The following is a 20,934-nucleotide window of genomic DNA, read 5'->3' as shown; positions in this document are numbered from 1 at the left end:
AAATCCATAAGTTATCAAGACACTCTGCAGCTTTTATAGCCCAGGTTTTCTGAAGGAAAGCCTTGTTGAGAAACGGCAAATGTAGATCTGACCGTCACCAAATCCTGAAATCCACCTCCCCATTCCAAATGCTTAAAACACAAAACTCAGAACAAACAAGCACACCAAAACAATCGCAGTAAAGTTATGAGTTTGGCCCACACATTACTCTGCAGCACAACTTTAGAGCAAAATGGAAAAGCGCCATATTACCGGTGAAGCTCATAAAACAGACATGAACAAAGTGAAATCTTTGTAAAAACATTTTTTTTATGGTGCGACTTTCCTGCGTGCATGTGTGTGTGTGTGTGTGTGTGTGACACACACGAGTCCCGCATTGTGTTTCGGCAGAGGTGACACCCATCAAAAACACAACAACTTTGCAGACTTGAATTATTTAGCGAGCACAGCGGGCGATGGCGGTACAGATAGATGGGTGGTCGGATGAGAACAGACAAAAAAAAAAAAAAAGATTGCCACAGTGAAGAACATAATAGAGAGAACAAAGGGGTGAGAGGAAGTTGAAAAAGTGTTGAATCATTAAGAGCAAGCTGTAAAAAACAAAAAAAAAAGACATAAAATGTGGTTTGGTGGGGGTCACAGAAAAGGCGAACGTGCAGGGGAAAAGCTATTGTTTCAGCCTGCAGGGGGGGGGGGCAGATAAATCTGCAGACTGCAACAAAGAAAAAGAAAAAAAAACAATAACAAAAATAATAAAACCAGAATCCGTCTTATGCACAAATATTCTCAGCTTCAATAACCGCACACAAAATGTGCATCAGCAATATCCCTCCGTCTCCTCAATCTCTTTTATGCTACGCCCCCCCCCGCTCATCACTCACACTGAAATTGCATCTGGGTTTTTTTTGCAATCTGGGAGCGCCATTGTAAAGCTTTTACATTTTTTACCACAATCTGTGAGGCAGGAGGAGCCCAGAGAGAGACAAACACCAGCATCCTCCCATCCTCCAATGGAGCACTGCAAAGCTTCAAACAGCATCGATGCCCGCTCACCGAACCACCTGGGGGGGCTTTCTAGAGCGCCAAATTAGGATCAGCTCCAAGTGAATGAAACAACAAGTTATAAATAAAAAATGGCTTTTAGAAACAGCTTTAAACTCTAAAATATGCTTTGTAATGGTGAAAATTTGTTTAAATGACAAAAGTTAAATCAAATTTAAAGAAACTTGAATAAGAAAAAAAACATAACAGACTTTGGGAGAGCACTATCACTACTTCAGAGGAGGGACGACACAGGCGGCGCCAACACCAAACGCCATTCTGGAGCGGGAAATCACATCACCAAAACCTCTGTCACCAGATGTCAATCATGTCCCCTGTAGCCAATAGTTGACATCACACACATTTATGTAACTGGGAATCTGAACACATTCTGTACAGGAGTCACGGCACAGAGGAGACTGGTTGACAAGATCAACAGCCAATCAAGACGTAAAGCACAGTGTGCCGTAAAAAAGAGTTAACTACGATTTTAATTCTAGCCTTTCAGCCAAAAACGAAATAAAAAATCCTGACAGTTTTTACAAAGTTTCCAATAGGGTGGTTATAGGGCTGTGGACTTTGCCTCAGTTACTTTCATTTTGAGCTTCAACCCGGAATCTATTTTGCTTTTGCTACATTGCATACAAAAAACTGTGAAAAACTCTGAAAAAGAGAAACACTAAATACGCAGCATTTGCTCATTTGCATCCTCTGTCCCATGCTGACCATGGCCAGCCAGCAAGAGACTGTAGATAAAATAACATAAATAAAAAAGTACATTATTAACGTGAAATTCATGAAATAAAATGACATAAAATTAACATAACATGGGTTGAGTTTAAAAAGGTTTAAAATACTTAGTTCCCCACAGTTCAGAAATGGCTGTGCCTCCGAGGTCAAGTCGTCTTACTTCCGGGTATGAAAAAGAACTCATAGTCAATTTTAAAAAATTGTTCTTAGTGTGCCAAAGGTAATATATTATTGTATCTTTGGATATAGTTTACTCTGAAAAGCTTAAGAAAAGCATGATATTGGCCCTTTATAGTTAAAACAAACCAGACTGAGCTGAGAGCAAATTAGCACAATAAGAGCGCGCTCAGTTTGGATTTCTTTTTGCAACTTTTTTCCTGTTCAGTGGTCTCCACCAAGTTTATTTGTGTGTTTGGTCAGCCGCCCAAAACCCCCCTTGAGAGGTGAAATTCTGAAGTAGTCTGTAAGATTCTGCATCGGAATAATGTGGCTCCCTCTCTAGATCTTCCAGAGCATCTCCTGCACTAAAAGGAACAGACTCCAATTCACAAAACCTCCTGAGGAAACGTTCTCAGTCTCAAATCCATCAAACTTTACTGATTAGAGACCCATACGGTCATTATTCTGTTCACACAATTGTGATTCAGTCCAGTTGAGCTGTAATTTCACCAAGAAGACATTAAAAGTCTGTTACAACATTTTTTTTTAACCAATCACAGTGATGATGCACCATAACAAGCAGCAGAAACAACTCCTCATTAGTTGAGGAAAATATTTCCTCCTTAATTTGTCATTTTGGAAGATGTCTTAAAGTAGAGCGATCAGCAGGAGATCGGAAAGAGAACGTGGCAACAACCCAGAGAGGAAAAGTGAACACATCCCACATCCAGAGGATTCTCAGGGTCCAGGAATGAAGGACTCCAGCTCAGCTGGTGCTTCAATCGGACAAATCAGTTCAAAAGGAGTCTGACAAGAACCGCAAACTCATCATTACTACAGGACATCCTGGCTTCACTGAAACAAACAGCACAACTGGGAAGACAAGGCAGCATAATGAGTGATTTCCAGCGGATTGAAGCACTCAGAGGCCGAGGAGAGGTCTGGAAAAAGGCTCTCATCCAGATCTTCACGTCCCATTATCAGAGAATGTTTTCCCATCAGAGCGTGGGGGGGTGGGGGTGTAATGGATTTGAACAAGGAAGTAATGAACAATAATCAATATGTGGTTACGTGGACAAAGACCGGATTCCACACGGAGTTTTTGTTCCTATGAAGATAACAACAGTAAAAAGTTGTAAAGTTCAAGATTTCTTAAAGGTTTGAAACTAAGTGAATCATATTTCTATTGTAATTTTGGAAAACCTTTCCTCCTTTTAAGCAACAAAAAAATAAAATAAAGAACCTCATCAGATCTGACAAATCTCTGAAATGATGGACATTTTTTATTAGAAATCTAAACACAATTTTTTTGGCTTATAAATAATAGCTTTAACCTGCAATCCGTTACAAAAATATATAATTTTTTGTACCAATTTTCCACTTAGCCAGGCTGCCAGCTAATTACTGGAGAAAGAAGTGGTCTGACAGCAACCACTAAGTTTGTCAAGGAGCATTAGCTCGGAGAAAATTGGGTTTCTCTTCGACTGCATTAGACTTCTTGCAGACTGCAGAGCTGGACGAGGCTCTGGCGGTGTGTAGTTATGCTGTTTGTGCACATTGGTTTTGTGTTTCTGCAGACAGAACAGAGAGGTTACAGTAGTGAAATCGCTTTTTTTATATATACATAACCTGAGCGGACAGAGTAAAAAAAAACAACAATGCTATTTTAGTAAAAATAAAGTGACTGGTTTTTACTGCTGGAAAATGACATTTCTGAAATTAAAAACATCTAAGTTTCTTTCCTTTCACTCCTTTTTAAGCGATTAATCAAGTTAAACAATCATCATATTAAATATAATCAATTTGTGTTTTTAAGTGCAAATATGTCAATTTTATGATTAAGAGCAAATATGTCAAAAAGACAGCAGTTTTTTTTTTATTTAATATTCCATTTATGAATTCATATCTTTAATAGATTTGCTAAACCCTTTTTTTAACATTTTTTTTCTATGTTCTATTCCTGAAAATTGGTTGAAATGAACTAAGAAACACATAATCCATAAAAACAGAACCGTCGGAGCTCTCAAAAGTGTTTATTTACAGACCTGCTGAGAAAATAATAAATTATTTGATCCAAAGATGTTTCACAAAAAACAATACATGACCTGCTTTTTAGAAAAAAAAAGATCTTGAATGAAATAATTTTGCTGTTGATTAATCATCAAGGTCATAGAGGGTGCCGTTGCACTGGAGTGCAGTCAGCTGACAGAAGGCTTTTATTTTCTTGATACCCTCAGGAAATTTAAATACATTATTAATAACATTAAAGCAATTTTTTTAAACCATTTTCAAAGTTTGGCGTGATTTGTTTTTCCATGTGCACTTTGTGGGTTCACCTTTCATTTTTGCAGGTTTTTAAGTTAACCAGAATGGTGAAGGTCAAAGCTTTTTATCTAACATTTATATTTGCCTAAAAATATGATGTTTTTTGAATGAACTATCCATCCAACCATCCATGCATCTTCAGAACCCGCTGTATCCACTTGGGAACATGGCCATGCTGCAGCCGACCCAGCTGATGTTGGGTGAAGGCGGGATATCCTGAATAAACACTGACCCACGCGTCTCACCCTTAAGTATTGCATTAAAACCTACTATGATGAAAACTGTGGTTTTGGTGTGTTTTTTTTAAACTGTTTTTGTTGCCTTTTTTTCAATATTTTCTCAATATTTTTTTAAAAAAAGTAGCTTAAAACTGCGTTTCTGAGTATTTCTTTATCCAAACTGATGTAAAACAGGAGCAGACAAAAAAAGAACTGTTTGAAAAAGCTTGTAGTTGTGAAGTAAGCGCTATAATTGGCGAGCTAACAGCTCCCTGCTCTGCTCCATCCACTTGCAGAAAAACAGATCCATGTATGTCTTGGTTTTCCTCGTCCGAGCTGGAATGTGGATCGGCTGGAGAGCTCCGACATTGCTCACCATTTTCGTTGCACCGGTAATGTTAGAATGGGGGTGTAAGGGGATGAAAGCTATGGGAGAGTGTAAACGGATGAGTGATGGGAAACGGGGACGCGCTCACTCCGCGCCAACAGCTCCACCACAACTCAGAAAGGAATTATTAACGAACTCTTGCCCCTCTGTAGAAACTATGTCCTAGAAAACGACACAAGTTTATAGATTTTGCCTAAAACCATGAGTAAAAAAATGGATCTTTGATTTGAATTGCTCACTTTGACCCGTCGCCCACAGCATGCATGTACATGAACTCAACCTGCGTGCACCAAACAGGTTTGCACATTTATCGCAGCATTGTGGTTCACAAATCCAGTTGACAAACTGACGTACTTCGTTCCAAAGCGGACAGAACAAAAAGCACCTGTTCCACTCAGGCATGTTACTCTCAGTTTTTCAATTCCAGAGGTGAACATTTTGTGTTTTCTGAGTGTGAAGGGAAGAGGAAGAACCAGACATTTGGGTTGTGACATCACAGAAACTTGTAAAGAACATTAAAACAAAGCAACTGTTTTTTCTTTTTTTTAAATATGTTTTCGGTTTGAGTTTGTTTAAACGTAGAACCACTTCCCTGCAGCGCAGAAATTCATTTTAAAAATCTGTTTTTGTATTTGCAATAACAGTAAAGACTTCTGGATGAGCGGCTGCCCTCTGCTCTGCTGTCATGGTGACTGCAGAGGACGAGCCGAGGCAGATCTGTGTTTGTCTTTTACTTCAATCGCATGTTGAAGTGTGAGACGCCGAGGCAGTGTGAGAATTTAATGGAGTGATGGAGCACAGGCGAGAAGGGGTGTGAATTGGCTGGCAGTGTGTGTGTGTGTGTGTGTGTGTGTGTGTGTGTGTTTTAGCCGCTCCACTATGATGTTCTGCTGCAGTGCATTCACACATCAGCCCTCACTGCAGAACCCATCCATGATGTCATTTCTCTCTTTCAACTTTCTCCGTCCAAATCCCCCCACGCCATGGAGGGCGGGGTTTGTTTCATCTGAAGGTGAGAGGATTTTATCCGACGGCGGCACTGACAGGTGGAGACGAGAGGAAAAACAGGAGGAAAGGAAAATAAGGCTGTTAACGGTTGATTTGCTGCTGCTGCTCCTCGTCTTCTCCGTCTATTTGAACTGTGCTCCGCTTGAAGGAGACCCAAAGAAATTATTGATATCAGATCAGTTCTGTAAAAACCTTGAGAATTCCTAAAACCGTTTCTTTCATTTTGATTTGAATAGAACACAAAAATCCTACAATTCTTTAAGGCAGTAAGAAGCTTTAAACCCCCAAACATCCTCATGGGTCTGTACAACAGTGTTTTTTGAAGCTTTTACCTTAAATAAATTAAAAGATATTCTGAAATTATGTATAACATTTACAATCTATAACATGGAAGTATTTCAGTCAATATTTAAGAAGAATTTTTATTTGGACGGAAAAATACTTGGGTTTAAAATAGAAGAAAGTCGTTTAAATAGAGACATTTTTTAATTATTATTTTATTTAAAAAATAAAAACATTTATTTAACACAAATAAATACAAGTTTTAACACCCCTCTTATCTGTTTACGAAACCACCTATTCCGTTTTTGGTAAGATTAACAGTCAAATAGTAAAATCTTTCCAATCTGGTTGAAAACTCAGCGTCTTTGCACGACTGTGAACTGTTTGTATTTATCTCCGCAGTGGTCCAGACTGGCAGTAAGTAAAGTGAGGATCTGCCAGGGGAGAGATTCTGGTGTCGCCGTGAAGGCTTGTTGCACAGAAGGGCTTTAATGTCAGTAATCTGCCACGGCGCCATCATTCTGAAACTCAAAGGAGACATTCTGCTTATGGAGTCATCAAAGCTGCAAATCTTTATTCAAGTGTGTAAATTGCCGTAAAATGACTGACTAGCGCGGTTTATTGTGGTTTGAAGCTTCTCTTGTTAAATTAAAGAGGCACTTAGTTTGTAGGAAGAAAAAAATGATGTTTTGTACGTCAGGTTTTAAATGAACAAACATCTCTCATTGGTTTGTCTTTTGACTGAAAAATAAATGTTTTAAATACAGATTTTTTATATATATTTAGCCAAATGAAAGTGAAAACAATTCAATGGATAATTGTTACGTAAATTATGTTTAAAAAAAGTTGGTTCCATTTAAGCATTTGAACTGACAGTTCTTCATAAAATAGTGCCAAAAACGGTGTCCTACAGGGCTCTGTGCTCAAACTCATGTTTTTTGATTGATTGGTTGGTTTATTTCAAGCAAATGTATCTTAGATTCTTCTGTTAGGTGACAAAAATACTGGACAGTTAAATTTTTGTTTAATGGTTAAACTTTACCAGAAGTAAATGGTTAGTTGAACAGTATGATTTCCTCCAGGTTTGATTCTTCTAAACTTTAATTATAGGACTTAGCTGGATGCCTCAAGACTTCACTGGGTGGTAACATCACTTTGCCGGTTAGCTTAGCACTTTGTGCTATATAAATAAAGTTTGACTGATTGATTGAATACATAGATAAACAAAGTTTTTGCCCATTAGTATTGAAGGCTGATCTGAGGTCAGTTCTTCATCGTTTTGCTCATCACTGTTTTAGCTGTCATCTAAACCCAGTTTTTCTAAAACAGGCAAAGGAGCAGGACAAGCAGAATGAATCAATACAAATAAAATAATTCGACTTTTTAAATAATACTAAAAAGATTTCATTGAAATTGGATTTTGTTTTAGTTTTTGAGTGGATCAAGATTGACCTGCTGTTGTAACTCCGCCACCTAGTGGTTACCTGGTGTATCAATCTGACTACAGTCCAGTGATGGGCGATACTAGACTATTGAAGGGTCAACATTATGGAAACTATTTTATGATTAAATATTCAGTACCATTTACCAATACTGGTAATTTTTTATTGATTAAAATCATAGACTCATGCTGTAATGTGTTGTTGCTCAGGGTAACGCACACTCTGGTCATTTATCTGATGGAGCGGTTCAATATGCTGTGGGCTGGGGGGTGTTTCGGCACAAAACTGCAATAACTCACCTAATAACCAAAACCATCTAGAAATGACACACGCACTTTGATTTACTCATTTATCATTTAGTAATTGATACTTCGAAAAGTATTTTCATCTCTATTTTGCTACCTTGGCATCAATACTCCCATCACCAAAACCAAAGTGACTGTAGTACAGTCACTTTAGTTTTCAAATGAGCTTCAAACGGGAAGTCAAAGTGTTAGCACCTCCTGGCTGTTGGGTGAACTCTTGACCTGAACATGAATTTAAACTCACATCTGGTGTTTGTGGGAATTCAGTTTTTAGTTTTAAGTCACGCTTAGGTTTTCCTGCTATACTATTACCATTCAGTGTGTGTGTGTGTGTGTGTGTGTGTGTGCCCACGTGTGTGTGTGTTTGTTCAACATTTATTTGGTAGAACTACCAATTAAGAAGAAAATGAAAAAAAAATATGTTCAGTGAATATTCTGACTTGAACATTCCTATTTAATTTTTTTTGAATATATGATTTAAAATGATGACACAGAGAGCAAACAATACATCCGATGCAAAACAATCTTTTCCACCCCCACTACAAGCCTGTATACACGCAACGATCCAATAACTTTAAACATTTTTAGTAAAGTGTTAAAAGAAAGGGTCCAAATGAAAGTGTGAGTTTCTGAGGATCATCAGCATAGAGGTTGACTGCTGCTCATGGGTTCAGTCAGTCATATAAAGTCTGTTATAAACGGCAGCACTTGTCTCTGTTTTGCTATTTTGCAGAGAGCCTCACATCAATCTGACGGCAAGGTGCCGGGGCCCAAACCATCACCCTTTTACCACCGTGCTTCAGTGTTGATCTATAGGGTTTGTGCTGATGAGCTGAACTGAATCATCGGTTCAAAGCCTTACATCTCCTGGCTTTCAATAGTTTGTTTCCAAACGGCTGTGATCATCTTAGAGGAAAGGAGCTCAAAGAGCACAATTATCACAATTGATATTTTTCCCTGTGATACTAGCAGAAAAAAAAAGAGCAGAGAGGATCAATGACAGAAACTGAATGAAGGGAAATGAGACAAAAAGACACGAGAATGTCAGGAAATAAAGGGGGAACAGTCTAACGGGGGGAACCAAAGAGGAATTGAGCCGTGAGAGGGCAGAGGAAGGTGTCCGGACCTCTTTCCTCTTCTGCCACACACTAAAAACTCACACTGTGATGGAATAAACACACACACATATGAGCGACACCCTGCATGGTGAAAAACAGACTTTGAGCTGCTGTGCAGGCAGATGTGAGAACAGCAGAGGCACAGCGCAGCCTAGTGGCAGGAAGAAAAAGACAAACGCAAAAGATGTGATGGATGTTTTACATCTGACATTTCAAGCTTTATGCAGATAGTGTTTGTGTTTTAAAACCTCAAACTACTCATTTTATATGAAGAATCCTTTTAAAAAAAGAAGACATGACTCAACAAACGTCAAGGGCAACAACAGGACAGTTTGAGCTATTGTGATATCATGAGAAAAGAACATCTTGCCTGAATTTATTTCCAATTATACATAATCTTCAATGTTTTTTTAGTTTCAAGGTGATGCTAAATTAAGCGCTGGATCAAAAGGTACGCTGTAAATAAGCGTCATACAGCGTGAAAGTGTTAAAACATTTGACTTGTATGAGAACTGACTTTTCTGGGGAGATATTGGGTTTTAGGTGTTTCCTTACGCTAACAGAGAACAAAGTATTTTTAAGCAACAAGTATGTAAATTTCTCAATGCACCTTTAGCAAAATCATTTCACATTGAGGTATAGAAAAGGTTTTAATGAGAAAAGACTGAAGTCACAAACACGTAGAGAGGCAGAATGAGAGGGAAGAAGGTTCATGTTGACCCGATCGGAGGTGAGGATGTTCATCTGTCCAGACTTCTTCTTTAGCAGACAATCGGAGTGAAACGCGCAAGACAGGCGGAAAGGTCAGAGGTCACAGATTCTCAGCTTATTCACACCAAATCTCGTAAAAAGACCCTTGTTTCAAGAAAAAAACTCATAGTTTCCTGTCAGTCAACAGAAAAAGTATCTTAGAGACTGGAATTTTTTGCGTAAAAAAAATATATTTTTTTAGTTAAAGAAAGATTTTACCATTTTAAGAGTTTTTGACCTGTTTCCAACTGGCCTGTTTTTGCAGTGTTTAGAGACTGCAGCTGAATTAACAAAAAATAAAATAAAATAAAAACATTAATCAGGAAGCAAACAGAGGTCTTTAGTAGGAAAATGGAGGAAGTCTGAAAGCTTCCTGATGGAAAACAGTTTCCACGGGCAAAAACATCAAGTCGTTCTTCTTCTATCACTGCAAAAACTGAATTGTAAGAACGTACGAAGACCGTTGTGTTTAAAGAAAATCTGTCTTATTTTCTGTCTTGCAAGACCAAAAAATCGAATCGAAAAAAGCTTTTCAATTGCAAAATAGATTTTAGGAAAACAAGTCTTGGTTGCGAGAATTTTTTTTCCTAAAATAAGAATTGGATTGATCTTTTTCTTGACCTCACTGGTAAGTAAATGTTTTTGTTTATTAAAAGAAAATCTGCTAATGCCTGGTAAGAACATTTGTCTGATTTCTAAAGCGCCTGTTTTTGCCGTGAAGGGTTTTTGATCTTTGTCTGAGAGTTTGTGTTTAGGAACAACTTTATTAATCCATTTAACCCTAAATCTCACAGATTATTAGCCCAGAACGGGACGTTTTTACCCCACAGGTGACAGAAGGACGGACACTGTTCTGTGATCAGATCTAATCTGAATGTTGGCGTCTTGATACGTTTGCAAAAAAAACGTATTTCACTCATTTGCCGTTTCTTTTCTTCTTTTCTCCTCCCTCTCAGAAGGCCTTTTAGGTCTGACATGTTCCAGTTTCTCTCGGTTAATCATTTTCTGCAGCTGGAAAACTACTACAGCATAAAAATAAAGATACAGATTAATCAGAGTTTATGGCACTTTGACTTTGAGAAATGTGAAACTCAAATTATCTGGATTTTCTCAGGAAAAAAAAAAAACCTCTGTAACTCATGATGAAGTCCCCCTTGTCTTGTGTTTGCTGTCATTTCCCCGGCGTAGCATAAATCACACACAGGATTATAATTTGCCTCTGAGCTAGCGTCGCCTGTTGGCTGTGTCCCTCTCATCCCTGACAGATGGGCCCTCATTATTGTCTGGAATGGTTTGCACTCTCCTTTGCATATGATAAGGTATTGGAAAAAGAAAGAAATCTCTGCAGTTTACGCAGAGCCGTCCCTGTTCTTCGTGTTTTCGGGCTCTGCCACACTGTAAAAAACAGGCCCCTTAGAAATAAGTCAAACATTTTGACAACATTGACAGATTTTCTTTAAGTAGGAATAAAAAAAAAGAAAGAAAGACACTTTTTTATTTTAAGAAAAAAAAATCTAGTTACTCAGACTTATTCTATTAAAGCAAGATCATTTTGTTATTGAAAAACTTTTTTGATAAGATTATTTTCTTCCAAACAGAAAATAAGACTTTCTTTTTTGCAGTGCACAGAAAGTGCAGGACGGCGTCCCACCAAACGCAGAGTCTGCAGAACGTCTCTACCTGTCTGATGGGCTCGGGCACCCGGAAGAGGCAGCAGGCCCGGGTGAGGCGCACGGCTGTGTCCAGGCTGATCTTGTGGCCAACAGAAACGTACACCGGCTTGGAGCTTTTATCGCAGCTCCGCAGAGCCTGAAAAACAGACGCAAACGTCTCTTTTCGCATTTCAGCTGTGACTTTTAAAGAGGATCTGGCTTTCAGCGGAGTACCGCCTGATGAAAAGTTTTGCTCGCGCGCCGCTGCCCTTGTTCCTCACCTTTCCCAGCACTTTGCCTGAGGCGGCGGTGAGTGGGAAGCTGTCTCCTCCTCTGTGTAAAGCAGCAATCTGCAGAAGGCAAAGAAAGGGAAGTTAAATTTAAACCCAGCATCCCAGAACAAACATCAGTAAGGAATGTGACACACCATTAACCTGCTTTCATGAACACTTCGACTCGACATCAGGACAAGAAAACAGAAAACAGCCTGACGTTTTTGAAGGGATCAAAAGGGTTTTTAAACCAGAAAAACAGTTTTTCCTTTTAACTACTGACAGATTTATGAACAGCTGTAACTAAAAGAATACTTCAACACAAAACTCCAAACAGTTCTGGGTCTTGTTAGTTTTTTTTTTTAACAATTCAGTAAAACAGAAAACAAACAAAAATCAAAGCGTAGTTTTTCATTTTATAATTTTACTTTAAGTTTAATGGTACAAAAAAAAAAAAAAGAATTTAAAACCAAACCTATAAACATCTTAACAAACAAGAGGGTGTTACAACATCATATGAACAAACATGGCATGGATTAATACGTATATTTTACAATAGGCAATAGACAAAAAAGGATGAAGACAGGACACAAAAACAACAGCGGAAAAGACACAAACATAAAAACACACAGTCATAGAAAGACATTTACTGACCCATCCATCCATTTCTCTCAAGCCGCCTTTTCCCTCTCTGAGTCACGGGGCTGCCAGAGCCTAACCTGGCCTAACCTATTTATCTTTACATAATTTGGGGTCAAAGCTCAGAAAAGGTCGGAATAATGTGGAGAAATCACTGTTTACTTCTTGTAAAAAAGATAAAGACAGAGATTATGATCACATCAAATCCAAAGAAAGTATTTTCTTAATGACCTGTCCATCTTCAATCCTTCATCAGTCTGGGCAGAGACCAGGTCTGCATCTCCATCCAGATCCTCAGCAGGAATCATGAAGTCCTCCAGAACACTCTGCTAAACTGTTGCAGTGGTTTTGGATTGGAGAAAGCTGAGTTTACCAACACCAGCGCTGGACATCACAGCCCAAATCCTGACTGCAGGTTTCACTCTGGACCTCCAGAAGCTTGGGTTTTGCTCCTCACCAGTCTTCCTCCAAACCCTTGGACCTTGATTCTCAAATAAAAGGGAGATTTTCCTTTCATCAGAAAACACTTGGAGCACTGGCCAACAGTCCAGTCCTAGTCTTTGGCCCAGTTAAGACGTTTCCTCCGTTGGTCCGGGCTCAGAAGTGTCTTGACCATTGACGGTCTTGACGGTTGTCTCTCGAATGCGTCTGCATGCGGTGGTTTTTGAAGCTGTTCCTCCTCCTCATTCCGCTCTTTCTGGATGTCTGCAGGTTCTTGAGTCTTGACCTTTTGGGTCGTCTCTTCTCCTGCCACATTTCGCCCTTCCATTAGACTTTCCGTTGATCTGCTTGGACTCAGCGCTCTGTGAACAACCAGCCTCCTTAGCTAGGAACTTTTGCGGCTTACACAGACTATGGAGGGGATCCATGATGGTCTACTGGCTAGTTATCAGGTCTGAAGTCTTGCCCATATCAAACCAAACAGAACCAGTTTAATGACATGTGGGGAACCTGCAGGAGCTTTGAGTTTAGTAGAGGATTAGATGGTGAAACATTTAAAATTCAAGTAAAGTTTGGATTCTGGGAGATTCCTCTGCCTCAAACATAAAGATAAATCTTTCCAGGATCCCACTCGACCTGCGTCTGTTTTGACAGCAGCTGACGTTTCACTCTCACAGTCACAGTCAGACGCAGTGATGTGGGCCACTGCCGACAGGTGCACTATGGGTTATGGGCCGGGGCGATGAAGGGAGTTTAGCCTCCATGATGGATGGGGTGTCTGCTCCGCTGTGACTGATTACAGCGAGCAGCCAGCGGGGAGACGGGAGGAGCGGCGCTGAGGCTGCCGTCCCAGCTGGGAGGAGGCCAGCAGAGGGAGAGGAGTGGGAGAGGCCAGTTTGGCTGCTGTGATGAAGAGCAGGACTGACGCCAGAACAGCGAGTCAGAAACACAGAGCGAGTCATCAATAACACACTAGTTTCAATTACAGCCAGGCAACCGATGAGAGGCAGCTGCAGAGCGCAGAGAGACAAAGGAAAAACAGATGTGGGTCTTTAAAAGATTCTTTCAACACATTTTAGGTTAAACCAAAAAGAGATGGTTGAATTGAGACAAATTTCAGCAATTTTCAGAAAACCAGCCTGCAGAAACGTCTTCGGTTTGGCTGAAAATTCCTGTTTTTTAAGTGTGTAAGGGTATAGGCGTCTAAAGCGAAGGTTGAAGACTAAAAATCAAAAAAGAAATGTATTTTTCTTTGGAGCTGCTTTTGAATAGTTGAATCCGCCCGTATGAGGTCAATAAAGTTCCTGAACTGAATCCTTATAGAGTGAAATGCTGCAGACAGAAAAGGTCTTCTGTAGCCATCAGAGCAGTGAAGTCAAAGACAAGGGAACTCCTATTTATTAAGTTTTATTTTGTGCAAAATGTTGACCATCGTGTCACATTATGCTTCTGCAGATCTAGTCAACAAGATCTCCAATCCTTTGGGTTTATTCTGAAGTTTTTGTTAAAATATGCAGAAAATTCTGAAAATACTTTAAAAAGCGCAAAAGCATGGAAGTGCAGCCTAAAGACAAACACAGGACCAAAACTTCACAGGAAAACGGACATCAACACGAGAGCAAAAACACAAAATCTCACCAAGTAGTTTTTGTCTCATTTCTAGTTTGTTTGTGATAGTTTGCAAAAGAAGAAAAAACAATGTAAAGTATCAAAATTGTTTTTTTTCTTCTCTTACCGCCTTCTTCTGAAACAGAGGAAAATATTGACAGAATAAAATTAGGCTGAATTCTGAACTTGGCTTTTGAGATTAACGATAAGATTTTCAAAACAAATGAATCTTTAAAGTTTAGTCGTCGTGACTCTGCAAGATTATATCTCCTCATTCTTGATCTCAGACAAAACTAACTTAGTACATTTTCATCGTGATGTATCGGCTTCAATGGTTAAATCTGGAATATCTTAAGTCGTTTGATTTTAAAAAAACATCATATTTTAAGCATTATCTTTAATCAAACACATTTTCTTTTACTTGTTTTATGAGGTCTCGTTTTAAAAAGGTTTCATTTGACTCATTATACTTCCATATAGTTTTTAAGACACATTTATGTTAAAATGTATTATTCTTGTTTACTTTAGGACAATAAAAGTTTGGAAATTTATGACAGTTGGACTGTTGGAGCTCCTAAAATGTAAAGATTTGGGAATAACGTGTATAAATAGTATAAATAAGCCCTAATGCTGATTTTAAGCCATAAAAATGCAATACATATGAAAGTTTAGAGCTCATTTCTAGATTTATTTTTTCTTAAAAGGGTTGAACATCACTTATTTAAACAATTCTGCTAGTTCTATTGGCCGTTTCTTTTTACTCATTATAAGGAGAAGAAAAATCGTACATTCTATATTTTTTATTGTCTTGTGAAGGACAATAATTCAGGTGCAGATGCATGAATCTGCACCTGAGAGCTACGATTCCACTAGCATGGATGGGAGGGAGGCTGAGCGGCTGATCCAGATATGATGGAAGCTGCTCGCCGATGCCCCCGGACAGTAAATGAGAGGCTGGTGTGTGAGCGCCAGGTACGTGTGGGGAGAGCGTAAACGCGTCAATAAAGATTGGGTTCCTGCTGGCGGCGGAGACAGGATAACATCCTGTGACGCCAAAGCCACCAGCCCTAATTGAGAGATGGAGACACTCCTCCAGAGAATTGGATTAGCATGTTAGACGGCGGCATGAGGAATGCTGTGGCGACTGTGTACGGCATGCTAATTGATTTAGCTGAGGATCAGATGTTGGCTTTCTGTCTGCTTTGGGAAACACTCATCACTGCTGTCTTAATGAGTTTATTTATGAACTGACAGCTCCTCAGGCTCTTGAGCTGTCATTAATGTGTCCTTAGGGCAAAATCCAACAAAGTTCAGCTGAAGAAAGCTCATTGATCCGTGTGTGTAAAAGAAAACTGCATCTGTGGAGAAACCACGTCGGACTCCAGCGAACGTTCCATCCTCGGGTAAATCTTTGACTTTGACCGGTTTTTGTTTTTCCTCTCACGAAGCTAAAACAAAGCGGGCATTTGCATTCTAATAAAATCCTGATTTGGCCGTCCCACTGCTTCATCTCCCCCAATCCCTGTTTGTTCCAGCGCCATTTATTTTTCACAAGGTCACGTTTCCATCAGCAATGCGTGGAGGCCTCGGCTTGTATTAAAAGTCACGCTGTCAAGACAACACAAACACACAAAGCAACTGGAAAGTCGCTGATGAAGAAACTGTGTGAAGGTGAGTTTAGGTGGAGAGTGACGCTAAGAAAAGACTCGCTGACTCGAGTCCTTCACTTTGACCTTTTTTGACAATTCTTTAAAAAAAACAGATAATTCATTTTCAAACCATTTGGGAGAAAAAATTAGCTTTTTTTTTTACAAAAAAGAAACAAACATGTAAATTATTTATAAAATAATTAAATCATAATTGTGTTGATCATCAATATACAAAAGATAGACAGAGATTTATTGTCATATGCACAGCTCAGACTAACATATGAAATGTTTTCCGGTACAACAATAAAAATAATGGTATCACATTTGCTTAAATATAAAATGTTTATTATTACAATCTTTGGTTAATATTTTTAATGTTCTTATAATTAACTTTATATTAGTACTTTTCCATATATCTGTGTATTGTTAATTTACAAACGTATACCATACACTAAATTAACTTTAAAATATTTCTATTATGTCACGATTATTTTTTTAATCAAACACCAGACTATTCAACATTTTTGTTCCACATGCAGACGCACAAAATCCCCTAGGATTGGTTCATACCATTGGTAGTTTAAATAAGTAATCCTAAATACTTTTTCTCTTCTACATTTTTAGCCAGTTCTACATATTTGCTATTCAAAAACTTCCTTATGATTACAGAAAATGACAGTTTTTGCTTTACTTCATTTGGTGATAATTTAAAGCAATTCAGCCTTTTATTTTGTTCATTGATAATGCTAATAAGAATATAGTATCTGTCATCACTATAGAATATAATTGCGTCATCTGCAAAAAATATTTTTTTTAATAATGTAGATTAAGGAAATGCGTAAGTAATATAATAATAACCAATTTTGGTCCTAACATAGAGCCCTGAGGAACACCACGGTTAATGTCTAGACTACTAGATAACTTTTTAACCAGTTCCATGCTACTCCTCTAATTTCATTTGGTTCTAGCTTACGGAGTAAAGTTGTGTGGTTTATTATATTAAACACTTTTTTAAGGTCAATAAATACACCAACTCCACGTTTTTAAATAATGTAAACCTCTCCGTAATTCCCTTATTGGCATGGATTACAGCCATTGTTGTTTTCCTTTTTGTTCTAAAGCCCTACTGCCATACTTCATTATAGAATATTTGTCAGTAAATATTTCTAAACGGACTTTGAACAGCAATTCTGTGCGTTAGTGCACAGAAAAAAAATATTAAAACCATATATTCTATTATTGTACTTTTGTTATGAACTAATATTAAGCTTTTTGTTTCATCAAATGAAAGTGGAATCCACAGGATATGCTCACCTGCGACTGATGTTCCTGGTTTTTGTACACGCCCTGCACCTGAAGCAGGTTCTTAGCCACGCCCACACAGGGCAACCCTGACAGAACTCCCAGGTGACATGCGAGGCCAAACTCTGAAACAGAAGCAGTCAATTTTTAAATATATTGGATCAATTTTCTATAAAAATTAAAAAATTTAACTCTCAATCAACAGTATTTCCTGTTTCAGGAAAATATTAAAACCTGATCTGAACTAATTTGTGTACTTTACAAAGAACTGCCTTTATTTCTTTAAAGCAGTGTTTTTCAACCAGTGTGCTGCGGCACGCTAGTTGAAAGTTGTTGATAAAACACTGAGTAGTTAGGAATATGAAAGGTCATAAAATACTTTTTACTGTTTTTTGATTCTACATTTTGATAAGAATGACGGTACCACGATTTAGCCGTAGCTTCAGCTCTGCTGTCTCTGCCAATCATTCTCGGACCCCTAATCACACGTCATCAGTCTGACCAATCAGAAGTGGGGAAACTCTCACTTCCTTGTTCTTATTCTGCTTATAAAATAAAAAAATAACAGCTAAACTTCGTCTTTAGCGGCGTAGCTTTCCGCGGGATCCGGTATGAGCCTTCAAGTCATCTTTCTAACTGAAACACTTTTCTACTAAGGTCTGGATTGTTTCATATGTTAAATTTAAGAAGAAGTAATAACAACATTTAAAAACAGGATTAAGGTGAAGTGGCCAACAGACAATTAAACTAAATTGAAACAATTTAATTATCTAAAAAGAAATAAAACATTTTTGTTAAAGTTTTCAAAGACTTCATTTTTGATTAAGACAAAAGAAAAACTATTAAAACTTCAACATGTTCACTTTTGTGCATCTACAGAAAACATAAATATATTGTTAATTCTTTTCGCACAACAAATTGTGATCATATAATTATTCAAAAATTACAGTTGGCTTGGCACCAACATTGAAAAATTAAAAAAAAAAAAAAAATCACAATTTAGAAAGAATGTATTTGGTTTTTTTTGTGAGGTTACATAAAATTGCATGTTGCATTGCTATTTAGAAGTCCCAGCAGGTTCACTAGTGAGGTTTTTGCAGAGGGTTGACTTTTGGAGAAGTTTAAGCTGAATTTCACTGAATATGTAGGATTTTCTGCCTTTTGAAGATAATTTTTGCGACTATTTCTAAGCAGTGGAGAACTTATTTTACTGTGCTATAATATACTCTGACAGATGACAAAAATGCAAATTCATTCAGTTGCATACGCAAAAGAGTGTAGTAAAACACTGAAGGACAAAGTTTCTAATAGTTAAGTCTTTTAAGATGAAAACGTTCTTGAAATTTCTAATCTGGCATATCTTGCAGTAGGGACGGCCTTTGAAACCACCTCACCTCTATAGTGGAAGAGGCCGTTTCCGTCCACAAACACCACCTGGAAAGAAAAAAAAAAAATTACACAAAAATCTCACATCTGCTGCACCGCTGCTCCTTATAAGTGCGTGTTTTTCTCTTTTAACAGACAAAATATATGTTTTCAAGCATTCAAGGTTTGTAATTCCCAACAATAACATTAAAAAATGAATTTCATAACATTTTACATCTTCTCTGCCTTAAACTTGAATTATTTAAAGCTAATAATTTAGTAATGAAGCGCAATAGTCTGTATTCATCATTCAGTGACTCAATGCTGCAACTTTTCCAACTTTTTTTAAAGCTTTATAATTAATGATATTTTCCTTTTAGAATCTCACATGTGATACGATTTTATTTTACTTCAACTGTCTGCATTTCTACAATCAGTTTATCATCACTTCTTTTAAGAAAAAGAAAAAAAAGTTGAGAAACATCATAATTTAGGGCAACTGGCAGCTCTAAATTTTGAACTTTTCAGTTTTTCAACTTAATTGTTTTGCTTGAAAGTTAAGAAAACATGTAAAAATCTCAAAAGGTTGTGTTAAACGTGAGCCTTTACTGGAGCCAGTTGCTCAAACTTTGATCATTTTTCCACAATATATAATTTACAAACAAGAATATTTAACTGTTCAGCTGAAAAAAAGAAAGGCTGGTGTCTTTGAGTTGGGAGTGTGAAGAGCCTCTATGTGACTCCACTCTCATGAGTCCTTGTGGACCCACTTGACTCCGTTAGCGCATGAATCATAAATCTGCTCCAAGTCCCTTCAAAGGCTGCAGAGAAAAAAGGGCCAGCGGCTTCGTCATGGCGGGGGACGGCGTGGGAGGAGGCAGAGGAGGCGCGTGGGCCTCGGCGAACAGAAGTGAGTGGGTGAGACGGATTTTGAAGCGATGCTTTGAGGAACAGTGCAAACAGAGCAGCTTTGTCACACAAGCTGTGGTTCAAGGCCTGAATTCCAGCAAGTTTCCTTAATCTGAAGCTCCGGAGTCAAGTTTCGAAGAGATAAACTCGGACCGTTGTCATGCGTGTGAAGTGCATCGTGACGTATTCATGAGGATAAAGGAATTGGTTTGCACTTATCCCTTGTGCTGTCTTGTGGGGTCCAGATGACCCCACTCCCAACGTTAACATGCCTCCAAGGCACGAACAGCACTAACGGGTCCCTTAAGCCGTCTGCAGGATTATCGGGGAGTTTGAAAAATGAAAGATCTCTACAACACGCCTGCATCTCACTTACATATCCATGTGTAAGTGTTCACTGCCACCTGTTGCACACAGCGTGAACGTTTTCACTCTACGGGCTCACCAAGTGGTTTACAACCTTGATATTTCGTGTGCATCACCTGCGTGAGCCGTACAAGTTTAACCTTTATTCACCCTTAGACAGCTCCTATCCAGCCGTTGGGGCTGTTGAGACTCAGGTTTAATCTAACTGCTCCCAAAGAAGTGAAAAATTCCAAAAGAAGGCAACTGAAATGTGTTTTTCGACTAACCGAGGGGCAGAAAAAGCGGGATTTCACATAAATGTAGAGACACGTGAGAAGCAGACCTGCGGCATGAGTTCAGGCTGGCTCTCCTTCAGCCGCTGCAGCGCCTGCAGGAGGAAAGGAGTTTCCCTGAAGGCCAGGAAGCCAGCAATGTAGGGGGCAGTCAGGGTCACCATCTGACTGTCTCTGTAGAGAACCTGCAGGAAAAAGAAAATAACATAGACCTGATTATCACCCCAATTAGAATAGATGGTTGCTCTGAAGACAAAACAAACAGAAAAGCCACCATTTGGAAAAAAAACTAAATGTTTTTTTCATGAAGCAGTCACATGCATCAACCAGGGTGCCAGGGGCAGAAGGGGGGAGGGATGGGGCGTGTAATGAAAAGCACTTAGTGTTATAAATACTTAAGTAATCTGGACAGAACTGGATTATGACGAGCATGATTGGTGAAGCACGGAAGCTGTGAAGCACTTTGAGACATTGGTCGTCATTGTTGGGGCTTTATAAGGTTAACTGACTTAACTGTCATGATTTTCATCAATAATTTGGGATTTCTCTGCAGTTTTTCTGAATAAAAAGCATCAAAATTCATCAAGCGTCAAGTAGAATTAAAGCCGCAAGCGGCGTTGTATGGCCCGCAGACGCAACCCGGTTTCCACGCCCAACTCTACGCACCACCGTC

At 38.6% G+C, this 20,934-nt stretch overlaps 1 protein-coding gene across 6 annotated transcripts in view; it reads right to left on the bottom strand.

Annotated features, from left to right (window-relative positions):
* LOC101156709 (endonuclease V) overlaps nucleotides 1-20,934 on the bottom strand; it is a 78,220-nt gene that overhangs the window by 30,094 nt on the left and 27,192 nt on the right. For 4 of the 6 annotated variants that reach the window (XM_078947380.1, XM_078947363.1, XM_078947373.1 and 1 more), the window contains 5 exons: nucleotides 20,312-20,446; nucleotides 18,744-18,783; nucleotides 17,362-17,474; nucleotides 11,720-11,788; nucleotides 11,467-11,595 (listed from right to left, as the gene is read on the bottom strand). In XM_078947380.1, coding sequence (XP_078803506.1) covers nucleotides 11,467-11,595; nucleotides 11,720-11,788; nucleotides 17,362-17,474; nucleotides 18,744-18,783; nucleotides 20,312-20,446 — 486 coding nt within the window. Of the gene's footprint in view, nucleotides 1-6,525; nucleotides 6,699-11,466; nucleotides 11,596-11,719; nucleotides 11,789-17,361; nucleotides 17,475-18,743; nucleotides 18,784-20,311; nucleotides 20,447-20,934 lie in introns of those variants that run through there. The other 2 variants (XM_078947383.1, XM_078947384.1) reach the window with 2 other exon arrangements.

This window comes from Oryzias latipes, chromosome 1 (assembly GCF_053564925.1).
Source record: "Oryzias latipes strain Hd-rR chromosome 1, Olatipes_Hd-rR_3.1".
Taxonomy (NCBI): domain Eukaryota; kingdom Metazoa; phylum Chordata; class Actinopteri; order Beloniformes; family Adrianichthyidae; genus Oryzias; species Oryzias latipes.
Note: the sequence above shows the minus strand (reverse complement) of the source record. Positions and strands in the feature narration are given on the sequence as shown.